The sequence below is a fragment of the Aspergillus mulundensis genome (genome assembly GCF_003369625.1).
Source record: "Aspergillus mulundensis strain DSM 5745 chromosome Unknown scaffold_25, whole genome shotgun sequence".
Taxonomy (NCBI): domain Eukaryota; kingdom Fungi; phylum Ascomycota; class Eurotiomycetes; order Eurotiales; family Aspergillaceae; genus Aspergillus; species Aspergillus mulundensis.
Genome location: NW_020797913.1, coordinates 23,154 through 35,445, shown reverse-complemented (window position 1 = coordinate 35,445; position 12,292 = coordinate 23,154). Strand labels below are relative to the sequence as shown.

At 44.9% G+C, this 12,292-nt stretch overlaps 4 protein-coding genes across 4 annotated transcripts; 2 read left to right on the top strand and 2 right to left on the bottom strand.

Annotated features, from left to right (window-relative positions):
* Window positions 1-5,703: 5,703 nt before the first annotated feature.
* Window positions 5,704-6,891, bottom strand: DSM5745_11367 (glutathione-independent formaldehyde dehydrogenase; the record flags this gene model as incomplete). The annotated part of the gene is made up of 2 exons (XM_026753383.1): window positions 5,704-6,473; window positions 6,552-6,891. 2 exons carry the CDS (start codon window positions 6,889-6,891, stop codon window positions 5,704-5,706), a joined length of 1,110 nt encoding a protein of 369 aa, XP_026598018.1.
* Window positions 6,892-7,715: 824 nt separating this feature from the next.
* Window positions 7,716-8,724, top strand: DSM5745_11366 (putative short chain oxidoreductase/dehydrogenase; the record flags this gene model as incomplete). Its single annotated transcript, XM_026753382.1, has 3 exons — window positions 7,716-8,008; window positions 8,074-8,255; window positions 8,330-8,724. The coding sequence occupies 3 exons, from the start codon at window positions 7,716-7,718 to the stop codon at window positions 8,722-8,724; spliced, it is 870 nt and encodes a 289-aa protein (XP_026598017.1).
* A 295-nt stretch (window positions 8,725-9,019) lies between these two features.
* Window positions 9,020-9,697, top strand: DSM5745_11365 (uncharacterized protein; the record flags this gene model as incomplete). Its single annotated transcript, XM_026753381.1, has 2 exons — window positions 9,020-9,256; window positions 9,371-9,697. 2 exons carry the CDS (start codon window positions 9,020-9,022, stop codon window positions 9,695-9,697), a joined length of 564 nt encoding a protein of 187 aa, XP_026598016.1.
* Window positions 9,698-10,809: 1,112 nt separating this feature from the next.
* DSM5745_11364 (uncharacterized protein) lies at window positions 10,810-11,914 on the bottom strand (the record flags this gene model as incomplete). The annotated part of the gene is made up of 2 exons (XM_026753380.1): window positions 10,810-11,800; window positions 11,859-11,914. 2 exons carry the CDS (start codon window positions 11,912-11,914, stop codon window positions 10,810-10,812), a joined length of 1,047 nt encoding a protein of 348 aa, XP_026598015.1.
* Between the last annotated feature and the right edge of the window lie 378 nt (window positions 11,915-12,292).

Below are 12,292 nucleotides of genomic sequence, written 5' to 3'. Positions count from 1 at the left end.
ATTAATAAGGTAGGTAACTTTAATTTAATATTACCACGTGGTACTAGAGTTAGTTAATACTATAAAGTTAAAAATATAATTTAAATTTAGCTAGTAATTAATATTTTAGGCACCTAGATTATTAAAATTAGCTTAAAAATAGGTATATTATTAAGTTTAATATTATATATAATAGCCCTTAGCGCTAATTTATTAGGTTAAGGCAGGGCACCCTTTATAAATATAATACTAAGTAAGTAATTATTTTTATAAAACTTTAATTTATTAAATAAAACATACTTTAAGTAGTAAACCTACTTCCCTAGGACCTATATTTAAAAAATCTTATTATTATTTTTTTTATATTTAACTAAATAGCTAATTAAAGCTCTTATAGTAAGCTTATAAAATTATTTATAATTTTTAATTAATATATAAATATATAATTTATAGCTATAAGCACGGAAGTTATTAAAATAGGGTATTAGGTTATTAATTTAGTAGTATTTATATTATAACTATAGGGGTAACTTATTATAAGAATTTTTTGTAATAAATAGTTAATTTAAGGTTATAATAGCAGCCTTAATTATCTTAGGCTATACTTTTTTTAGTAAACTAGTATTAATTTTTATGGCTTGGGCTATTATATTAATATACTAGGTATAATATTTTAAAATTTTATTAAACTTTAAAGTTTTTAATAAAAAAAATTAAAATATTAAATCTTTTAGCTTGGCCCAGGCCTTATACTTAAGGAATTTTTTATTATTATTTATTTTAATAGCATAAATATATTATTTTATAAGGCACTTGTGGTATTTTTAGTGTATTATAAGTTATTAAAATACTTTTTTTTTAATGTAGTATATCGCGGATAATTAGGTGGTATTATTAATAATTATAAGGTAATAATTAAATTTACTAATTTTAGTTAATTAAATAGGTTATATATTTATATGTTATAATTTTTCTGGATTTACTTCCCGCAGGACGGGCTAAAATAATATTTTATAAAATTTAGCCTTAAGGCAAGTAAAGTAGTTTAATTAATTAATAATATTTATATTAAAGCCCTCCGCCCGGGCCATGGCATAAAGTTTAAAAATACTTACGTGGCTAAGGTGCTTGTAAAGTAAATTTATATTAATTATAGCTAATTAAAAATATTATTTAAATATAAATTTTAAAAAAAAATACCATGGCGTGTATATGCTTACCCTATAATAAATTTATTTAGGCTAATAAAAGTATTATTTTTTTTATAATATTATATACTAAGTGTTTTTTTTAGCCTTTTAATAAATAATAAGTAAATTAAAGCCTTAGGCGCGTGATATTTATAAACCTTAATTTTTTTATATATATTATTTATACCTTTTATAATAATAATTAGTATTTTATAACCTTTAGCGTGTTTAATTACTTTATTAAATATTTTATATAAATATTTTAAGTGGTTTAGGCTATATTTTATGTAGTTTTTAAAGTTAAAGTACTTAAAAAAATAAACTTAGCTAATTTTATATTTATAAGCTACTTTATTAGTTTAGTAGTTATAATAAAAGTAGGTATAGCTAAAAATTTAAGGCTAATTTTAGGCTTTAATTTATTATATTTAAAGTTATAATTATTAAATTTATTATTATTATATAAAGCTATAGCTTATAATTTTATACTAGTTTTATTTAGGCATAGCGCCTATACTTTAAAAAGCTTAATTTAGTTATTAGGTTAAAGTTAAGGGTTTAAATAATAATAATTTTTTTAAAAGTGGCCGCTATATTTATAATATTTATAAAAATAAATCTTATTATTCCCTTACTTTATTTAATTAGCCTATTTTTTTTTATTTATATTATTTAAAGGGCTAGTAAGCGCTTTAGTATAAGATTTTTTATAATAAACCTATTTTTTTTACTTCCCCAAGGGCGGGGTTATAATAATAAGTAAAATAATTATTTTAGCTTTAGCTATAATATTTTTATATAATTATTTTAAGTTATTTTTATTATAATTTTTTAAAATCTTATTAATTAAAAATAATTATTAAAATATAGCTTATATTTTAAGGTTACTATAAATTTTTTAAAAAACTAATAATATAGTAATACTAAGTTTAATAATAATATATAGGTTTTTAGTAGTATCTCACGTGGTTATAAATATTATAATAAACTTAAAAGTAGTAAAAAACTAGTTTTTATATATATTAATAACACTAAGTATTACCTTAGTAATTTAGGGTATGCCTTATTTAATAATAATTTAGTAAATTATATTAAATATTTTATTAGTATACTTTATTAAATACGGGGATTTTATAACTTTAATATAAATTTTATGGTTAACTTAGCCCAGAAGTTAATTAGTAATAAGTATTAAGTAATTTTTTTATTATTTTTAATATAATTTATTTTTAAAAGGCCTAGCAAGTAAAAAATTAATTAATTAAAAAAGGTATAGGGCTTGTAAATATTTTTTTATTTAATTAAATTATTTATTATAATTAATTTAGCCCAAAAGTTTAATTTTAAATAAATATATAATAATAAAAACTATAACCCCAAGCAAGTAGTATTTATAATATACTTATTTAAGTAAAAAATTAAGGGGATTTATTAGCTAAGTTACTTATTAAAATATTTTTATAATAAAATTAAGTATTTTTATAATAGGAATAGCTTATTAAAACTTAACTATATTAAATATTAAGTTTTAATTAGTTAAAAAATTATAGTTTTATTAATTTATAAATAGTAGGTATTAAAAATCGCGCTTTAAAAAGGTAAAAAAAGTATATAATAATACTTATTATAAGCTTTAAAGCTTATAAAAGCACTTAAAAAAGTTTTAAATAATATTTTAAAGTAATTAAAAAAGTTTAAGGGCTTATAACCTAATAACTAGCTAATAATATTACTTATAGTAAACCTTTAAATTATTTATGTGTAGCAAGCAGTAAGTTATAAAAAAACCTTAACTATCACGTGCTGCGCTAGTCCTAATTAAAATAGGCGCGTCCCGGGCGCCGGCCCTCCGGGCGTCCGACAAGATGCATATGGGGCCTTTAAAATGACCTGGGACGCAGAGATTGTGACTGCCCTCCTCGCAACAATACGCTTGATTCCCAAAATATATCTTGGTTGCCGGTGGTTGTCCCTATACTGCCCAAGCCTCACAACCAGCTTCAAATGCTTGTTTCAGGTGGAATTAAGGCTCATTGTGGCTAATATTGACTCGGGCGAGACTATAAGCCTTGTTTGTACTGTAGAGCATCCACTGTGAAAGAAAGATACCTTGACCTGAACAGGGTGGTAATTTTGAATTACAGCGTTCCAACCAGGTCCCGGTTAGCTGAGTTGGTTACAGCGTGCGACTTTTACCGCCTTCCCAATTGGGAGCTCTGCCGGTTATCGCAAGGTCGAGGGTTCGAGCCCCTCATCGGGAGTTCCTTTTTTACTTTTTTGCGCTCCGCAGGCAGATCCAGGGCATCTCTCTTGTCTGGTCTAAATCTCTGTTCATTTGCCTACCCATCAATGCCCTGTTTAGCTCTGTAGAGGATGGGCATGCACAGGACTGCCGCTTCAAACTTGTACACCTCGCTTCGTGGTTGCTCGATGTCAGGAATTCCTGCGCACAACCACGGCGACCATAACCTGAAAACACTCACTGTCTCTGCGTTCAATCATGAAGATCGATATGTATGTACAAAGGATCCGTATTCCCTTCTCCATATTTAACCCTCAGACGCTAGGTAGCGACCCGAAATCTGTTGTATCGACCACCTGACTAACAAAGCGCCCAAACGTGCTTAGCAGTACCCTGACCAACGCTATGAGCAACCTGCTCTGTACTGTCACGGCCTTCCTCCAGGGCCGGCGAGTGTTGTTTCTGACCGGTGCTCGGAGCTTGATATCCATGGATAGCGGGGACAGTTACCATGCTCTCGAATAGATCCGACGACCAGCACTGCCCTTCATTCAGTTCTTTTCCGAGGCCGAATAAGCTAAAGATATCTTATGGAGTACCGTACTACCCCAGAGGCCATCTCAAACGCAGCCACCTTCTATATCGCTCGACCATGAATCCTGTGCCGTAAGACCGCGCAGCTTGTCTACCGTTGCGGCTCTGTATCTAGTCGACCAGAGTGGTCGCGACATGTTCACTTAGATAAACCGCCGATGTTCAACGTTGCTAGGGACATAGAACGGCCTATACATTCGAGTTATGACACTCAAGTCTACCTAGGTACGGTGCTGGCACGGAACACCTAGATGGATGCTAATCCAGGTCATTGCTTTGACAGCGCCGCACCCAGTCTGACGCCTCGACGGTTACCGCAGTCGCAAGAGTACTATATGGTTCGAGTTCCAACTCGCGCCCTGTGAGTTTGCCATTTCGAGATCAAAGTTCAGAAAAAAGCTCTTCGCCCGATGGGAGGCTCGACGCCCACGGGACATTTCGGTACCGTAACCGGCAGAACAGACAAAGCCGAAAACTCCCCCGACTGATTTAACCGGACAACAATAGTATTTCGTCCTTCTAATTTCGCGATATCAGCCAGAAATCCATGGAATACCGTTCATTTCTCTTCGGCTGTTACAGGTTGCCACTCCAACCCGCGTGGTTCGCCCCGGGGCCGGCATACTTAACTCCCACCACCGGCACAATGGACCCGCTACAATTCTTTCTGCTCCTAATCTCTAGCTTGGAAACGCGGAGAAGCACCTCGAACTCAAGAGCTAGCGACTGGCAAACGGCCCTTGGCCCCGCGGATGTTTAAGAATACCAAGGATTTAGCTAGGACACTTAAGGCAGAACTGGAGCATCTGCTACTAATGGTACCTAAAGTACAAGACGCCATGATTATGACACGATGTTCGGCGAGGACCAGTTACTCAACCCCAATGTTAAGGACACGGTTCAAACTCGCTGTGAAAATGCAAAGCTGATCACGAAGATACTACACCAAGATGACAATCGCAGAGGTCCCAAGATCCCCGCCCTGTTACCTCGCAGAAGATGCAAATCATGCAAGGTCATACGTATTTGAGGCCAACGGAGGTGTAAAAAGCCATATCACACGCGCTGGACAAACCTGATAAATCTTGGTGGTGCTTAGACACTTCCAAGGTTGCTGGCTCATTGTGCATTTTGTGCGTTGGCAAACCCAGCCCTAATTTTGTCTATCCTGCCGGGGAATCTTGAGATATATTTTGATGCTCTGAATACTCACTTCAAAGTAGACCGAACGAATACACGGATGGGACGGGAAACACTAATCATCATTTATACTCGCTTTAACGGTTCACTAATGTATCTTTGAACAATTTTGTCTAGCAGTTGTTTTCCCTATTAGATGGGGCGTGAACATACCTACTGCGTATGATACCATTAGGTCCGCCCCGCCGGGCCAACAGCCCTGGATCTCTTATAAAATACCCAATAAGCCCAGTAGACTGGCTGGGCATCAGTTTACTCGGCTCAATGGACTTCAGCTATGTCATCTCTGTGATCACTTGCATGGAGTTAAGGTCCTTTAAAAGGTACCACATGTTTCACAATCCGCAATAAACCTCGTTCTATAACATTTCAAGTGGAAATAGGTTTCCACCCACTTTATGAACTCTCCCTATCTTTCTTCATCTGCGTCCTCATCTCCAGAAGCTCTGCTATACAATATCCAGTATCCTTAACATGCCTTGTCAACCCCCAAACCACCTAAAACCGAATCACAACCTTATGCTCCAAATGCTCACTATACCGCCGATAAAACTCGGGCGCCTCCTCAATCCCAATAACAGCACTAACGACAAAACTCGGACTCGCACGATCCCTCGCCACAAGATCCACAAGCCCATGCGCATGCACCAGCGGCAGCACAATCCCACTCCCAACACTCAACGCCTTCGCCCAGATCTCAAAGACAGAGACGGGCACTTCAGCCGGCAACGTCCCCGCATTCGGAGCGCCAACGCTGCTATTCTGCCCGCCCGCATAGACACCCGTGATCGCGATCCCGCCCTGCTGCGCCGCCACAGAGATCAAATTCCGCGGGACGAGCCCGTCTTCCCTGGAGCCCGTGGCATTAACAGCTTCGAAGCCCACGCAGTCCAGGGCGCGTGTTACACCGTTGGGCTCGTGGGCTTGGATAGTGGAGACCGGGTCGGGGTGAGTTTCGTTGAAGGCGATGGGGATAGCGCCGATGGATTCGGCGAGCGCCAGGCGGTCCGCGACGTGGTCGACCGAGTAGACGCGGGACGCGCCGCGGAGGAGCGCGGAATAGGCTGCGAGGAGGCCGACGGGGCCGGCGCCGAAGACGGCGACGGTGTCGCCGGGCTCGAAGCCGCTGTCGCTGAGGCTCTGCCAGCCTGTTGTGAAGACGTCGGAGATCATGAGGTAGTCGAGTTCCTTGGTGGTGTTGTCGGTTTGGTTGTTGAAGGGGATGGGGATGAGGGACATGTCGGCGAAGGGGACGCGGGCGTACTCGGCTGGAGAGGGAGGGTGTTAGGGTGGACTTCCTATGGTTTTGTGGCATTTGATGCAGAGAGATGGATAAATGTACGCACCTTGCAGCCCTCCATAGTTCTCAGACCCCGACCCAAATGAGATAGGGTGCTGTTGACCGTAATGTCCCGAGTGCGCATTGTCAGGGATGATCACATACTCGCCGACCTGGAGCGAGGAGACCGCGCTGCCAACCTCCTCGACGTATCCAACTGCTTCGTGGCCAAGGGCCCAGGGGATATTGTCGGCGCCGGTGTAGCCGTGGTAGAAGTGCAGGTCGGAGCCGCAGATGGCGGAGCTGGTTATACGCACGATGGCGTCGGTCTGGTTGATGATTGTTGGGACGGGCATGTCGATGACCGAGACGTTGTAGGGTTGGCCGAACCAGGCGACTGCGCGCATGGTTGCGGTTAGGGTTGTGTTTAGGGGCATCTTGGAGTGATGGGAGTGACTCTGATTGGAAGGAATGCGCGTTCTCAGAATTGAGATACAGGCAGAACACCTTGGTAGACGGCCTTCTACTTATACCTTTATAACGACCTAGGCAGAGACCCGCTTTAATGGTGATGATAATATCTCCATTCAGGTGGCTTTCCTGCCAACCCGTCTTGGAAACCGAGGCTGTACCATCAGCTCCACAAAGATCCCACGTATGTCGTCAGAGTCATTATGCTCGTAAGCTTCATATCAGATAAGCTCGGCCATAGACTGATAGTTCAATTGCTGACCATATTGGCCAACCACAGTCTGCCAGTCATCAGGGTGGGCCAGGGCCACATGGCCTTGTCATCCCCCTGCATGATTAGAGTACCACCGTTCCCCTGCCCGACCCACTCAAGCTTGCCCTTATCTCTGTTCTTCACAACCAGGCTGCAAAATATGTACCAGGTTCTCCCGTTGCTTATTCTGGACTACTACGCGGCATCGGGGCAGCCAAGTCCTGATGCCATCAGTGACTTGAATCCCGGTACGCTGACATCCTGATCTCCACACCAATTTTGCAGCCAACGTCGCACTACGTTGGATATGCCAACAAAAGATGTCATCCCCGGCTAACTCCTTCAGAGCTGATTATCTCCGTCCCGGTCCTTCGGATGATCACACCCGTGCCTGCCCGGGCGTCGGCGGTGCAAAATGTATAGATAAAGGAAGCCAGCAACAAGCGGAGCCATACCACACTCAACCTTCTCCCACTTTGTTTTCCTCCTGGCATAGAAACTTGCACAATGGCATCCCAACTCTGGCTCATCACCGGCGCCTCTTCCGGCTTTGGCGCACTCATGGCCGAACAAGCTCTCCAAGCAGGCCATCGTGTCATTGCCACAGCGCGTAACCCTACCAAAGCCGCCAAGGACTATCCCCAGGTCGTGTCATTGGGCGGGAAGTGGCTGGAGCTGGACGTGGCGAAGCCAGAGACGAAGGAGATTGTCGAACAAGCCATCCGCGACAACGGCGGCCGAATTGATGTTGCCATCAACAATGCGGGATATGGGTTGCTCGGTGGAATTGAGGATATCAGGTGCGAAACACCCCTACCTACCTAGACATGACAAATCCAATTAATCCTTGGAACGCCTAACTAAGCGAGGACGAAATGGACACCCAATTCCAAACAAACATCTACGGCACCGTGCGCGTCATCAAGGCCGTCCTCCCCTTTATGAGGTCGCAGCGCAGCGGCACAATCGTCAATTTCAGCAGCATCGCCGGGTTCGCAGCGGGTCCGGCGAGCGCTGTGTACTCGATGTCCAAGTTCGCAGTGGAAGGTACGCTACCGTGCAAGCTGTTCCCAGTGCAATCCATGAATCTCAATTCCGCATCGCTAATGCCAGCACCACAGCTCTCTCCGAATCCCTGCACGCCGCCCTCGCCCCGTTCAAGATCCGCATCCTCCTCGTCGAGCCAGGCGCGTTCCGCACAAACTTCATCGGCGGCCACCAGATGCCCGCTGCGGGGATGAACAAGGACTACGAGGGCACGCCGTTAGGCGCGGCGCTGCGGTTCTTCGAATCCTTTGCTGGGAAGCAGCCCGGGGATCCGGTCAAGGGGGTCCAGCGGATAATGGATGTTATTCAGCTGCGTGGGGTGGGGGAGGGGAAGGAGGGCTTGCTGAGGCTGCCGATTGGGAGCGATTGTTTTCCTCGCATGCTGGGGAAGCTGGATACTTTGAAGGAGGAGTTGGAGGCTATGAGGGAGGTTGCGATGAGTACGGATGTTGAGGAAGATCAGGCCTGAGCAACATGTCTATAATGTGCCAGTGGTATATGGAAAGTACTACCCACATCCATGGATGTCCGGTGAAGGCAATGCCACAGAAATCCTCCCTGTTCCGGTATTAATTATTATCCAATTCCGTTATCCTTCACAATACCAAGAGGTACCTCAGAATCCCTATCCAAAGCTGCACAATCCCGTTTCGCTTGCATCGCGCCTTTCCAAACTATTTCCCTCCACATTCTCCTCAACACACTTGAACACCTCATCGCCAATCGTCGTAGCCGTGCGCAACATCGCCTCCCCAGTATCGTATATGATCCCAAGAACATTCGAGGCCAAGAACAACACAAAAACCAACGTAGTCAAGCAGGCAACAACCAAGAGCGCCTTGTGGGCGCGGCTCCGCCCACCAAGTCCTGTCGCATGTTCGAGATACAGAGCAAAACATAGTACCATCGACTGGCAGAACGCCACAGCAATCCACTGGCTTGCCATAGTCGGTCCAAGATGGGCCGGCTTAACGCGCAAGTCCTGCAAGATGGCTATTTCAGTAAGCGCAATGGTGTGGAGGCCGAGTCCCACAATGCTGAGAGGGCGTTGGCTTTGACTCCGCTGCCGCATTTGCCTGACTTGCAGAAACCCAGCTGAAATGGCTGTAATGTAGCCTGCTACCGTGAAGGACTCGGCTGCAAATATAGCCATCAGAATAACAGCAGTCTGCGCTGCGTTGGCGGGCACATCGCCCCAGGACAAGGTGCTTTTTTGGACCAGCCAATGCGAGACGGAGAACGAGATTGCGGCATTTGAGATGATTGCTAAGAGGACAGTGGCAGTGGAGGGCCGCGCTGTAGGCGCATCTGCACCTGCAGGTCGTGAAGTAGGGCTGGGATTGGCCTTGGTTTCTGTCTCGGTGCCCTGTGCGGGATCCCGATCACGATTTGCAGGCGCTGCCACCGGTGTTTCGCGACTCTGGTATCGGGACCTCAAGTAAATAGACAGTATTAACAAGGATCCCACCCAATGCGCGATCGGCGCGAAGAAGGGCGAAATCACCGAGAGTGTCTAGGGGGTGTTGAGGGCGACGGTGAACAAGCACTCATATGCGCACAGGCTGTACAGATTCACGAAGCGGCTGGCGAGAAGCGAGGTCGCGCTGATGGAGAGGAGAGTCATGTACCAGGCGCAGAGTCCCGTGCTGGCGGCCGCATGCTTGCAGCTGGACTGGTTGACGAGGTGTTTTATCTGCAGAGTGTACGAAAGGGCGACGAGTAGTGCGACTAGACTAGATGTGGCCCGATGTTAGTGGGGTTTCTCTACTGTATGGAATGAATCACAGAAAATGGGGAGCTTCGTACATTTCACCGCTTGTCAAAGTGACCGGTTGGACAAAATTGGCGCAGGTATCTTCAACGTGGGCCATGATGGGGGTTGTGAGGTAATGCTATGGTGGTAGGTACCGAGATCTGAGTATCGTCGAAGCTGACCTGGCACCACCACGTATTTATCTTCATCTCCTGTGCCAGGATCTCTATGTTTAGTAGTCAATGCAGCAAGATTTGTCGATCAATCTCTGGCTGCGCCCTGTAGGAGCTTCGTACTCTGTACCGAGCGCAGTGTTTTCCCGCTTCTGGAAATGCTTGCCACCACGAGCCCCAGGGCTGTAAAGCCGCGAGGCAATACGCTTTATTTTCTCATAGGTTAAGCTTGTAGATCACTCTTGGGGCTGCGGGTGGCGTTACGTGGGGTATCAGGGCACCAAGACCGATCGACAGCTTCGAAGCTTACCCGTACTGGACATTAAGGTCTTAGCGGGCCTGGGGCCGGAATACACTGTACAGCCTCGTTGGTAAGCAAGAGCTCTTTAATCTATATCGCCTACATAGGTCGACGGCGCAGTTAGGCCGAGGCGCCATGGGAATATCATCATGTAAAACTAGCTAGGAGCACCGAGCAGTTATCAGCAAGCTACCATAGTATAGTACCTACCTAGGTAAGTGCCCGAGAACGCAACAAAAAACATAACCCTACCCACTCTTGGACAGTCCTCAGAATTCCCATACATCCCCCGACCGACACTCGCTTCATGTAGGAAAGCCGCCAACTCTATAGAAGCTCAACCAGAAGTCCATAAATGCCCTGGCACGCAGTTGGCACGATATACCGCGCAACAACAAGCCCATAAACAGCCGTGACACCACAGCAAACCTGAAAGAGCCTCTTCCTGCTCCCAAGGCGCATCATGTGTAGAGTCCCCCCACCCCCAAGACGCAACAGCACAGTCAATACAATAAGCTGGGAAAACGCAAGCGAGATCCACCCAGCAGCTAAGCCGTAGGACCATAGTATGTACGACCACCATTCCTCGCTAAAAACAGGCAAGAGGTGGGCGTCGGTGCTTTGAAGATTAAGAGACGCATAGATCTGGGAAACGGCCAAGGCTGTGAATGAGGCGCCCTGGAGAGCAAGGCTGGTGATGCTAAGTGCCCCCTGGTCCACCCGCAGACCCTCCCGGTGGCGATGTATCATGAGCCGGATCTGAGGGATAAATGCAGCGAGCGAGGGGAAGACGCCCAGCGCCGTCGCCAGGACGCTGTACCACATGGCAAGAACAGCCGTCCAGCCTTCGTCGGATAGCTCTTCACGCACGAGTAGAATTAGCAGAACGGCGGGAGCGAGAAAGATTGCCATGTGTATGATGGATGTTGCGAGGATGAGTCCATTAGATGGCGATGTGCGCGCCGTCCCGCTTTTCTTCTCGGTGCTTGGAAGATGTTCTGTCCTTGCAATTTGCTGCCGACGGCGGGATAGCATAAAGGAAACTAGAAAGGTGGCTGCTGCGAGGAACTGAATGGCGAGTGGAAGGATAACTGCTAATGCAGAGAAGGCCTTTCGACCCTGCAGCTCGCCCAGACTAATACAAGCAAAGATGTTGAAACTCTGTGCCGAAAATATCCAAGCCATAAGGTGCGAGTTCACACCGAGGATAAGAAGTAGGATGTACCAGCCAGATATCCCAGTCGCGCCATGGTCGTCTCGTTGAGCGAGCTGGCGGATTGGCGGAGTATATGAGGCTGCAACAAACAGAGCAACTAGACTGGAGCGCGATAAGCATATTAACTTGTTATTTAGCATCCTCAGCAAGGGCCGCCTACATATTAATAGCCGCGTGGAAGGGTGTTAGGACGTGTTCTGAGCACTCAACAAACATGATGGTTAAGCGCCGCGCTCTTTGACGGAGTAATTCAATCTATGGATGGGGACGACCCTCCTGCCAGCAGCGGTTCGGGGCCGGCGGGTGGGCGGCTCCATTTATATTGACCTTATTTTATCATGACTCAAGTCAGCCTGGGCATTAATTAGCTGGGCCAGTAAACAGCAGCCAAGCTGGGAGGGTTTACCTGCCAGCTCTGCTAGGCAGTCTTAGCGCTCAACTAGGCCTGTTTGCCTGAGTGGCTGTGTACGGAGGCAGTCTCACTCCAATGGCATGGCATGGCATGTTTCTTGCATGTCTAAGAGCGCTCGCTATTGGGGGCCTACGACTGGCATTGCGCGGGGTACTTCGTAAACCTCCGTGCAGGCGCTGGGG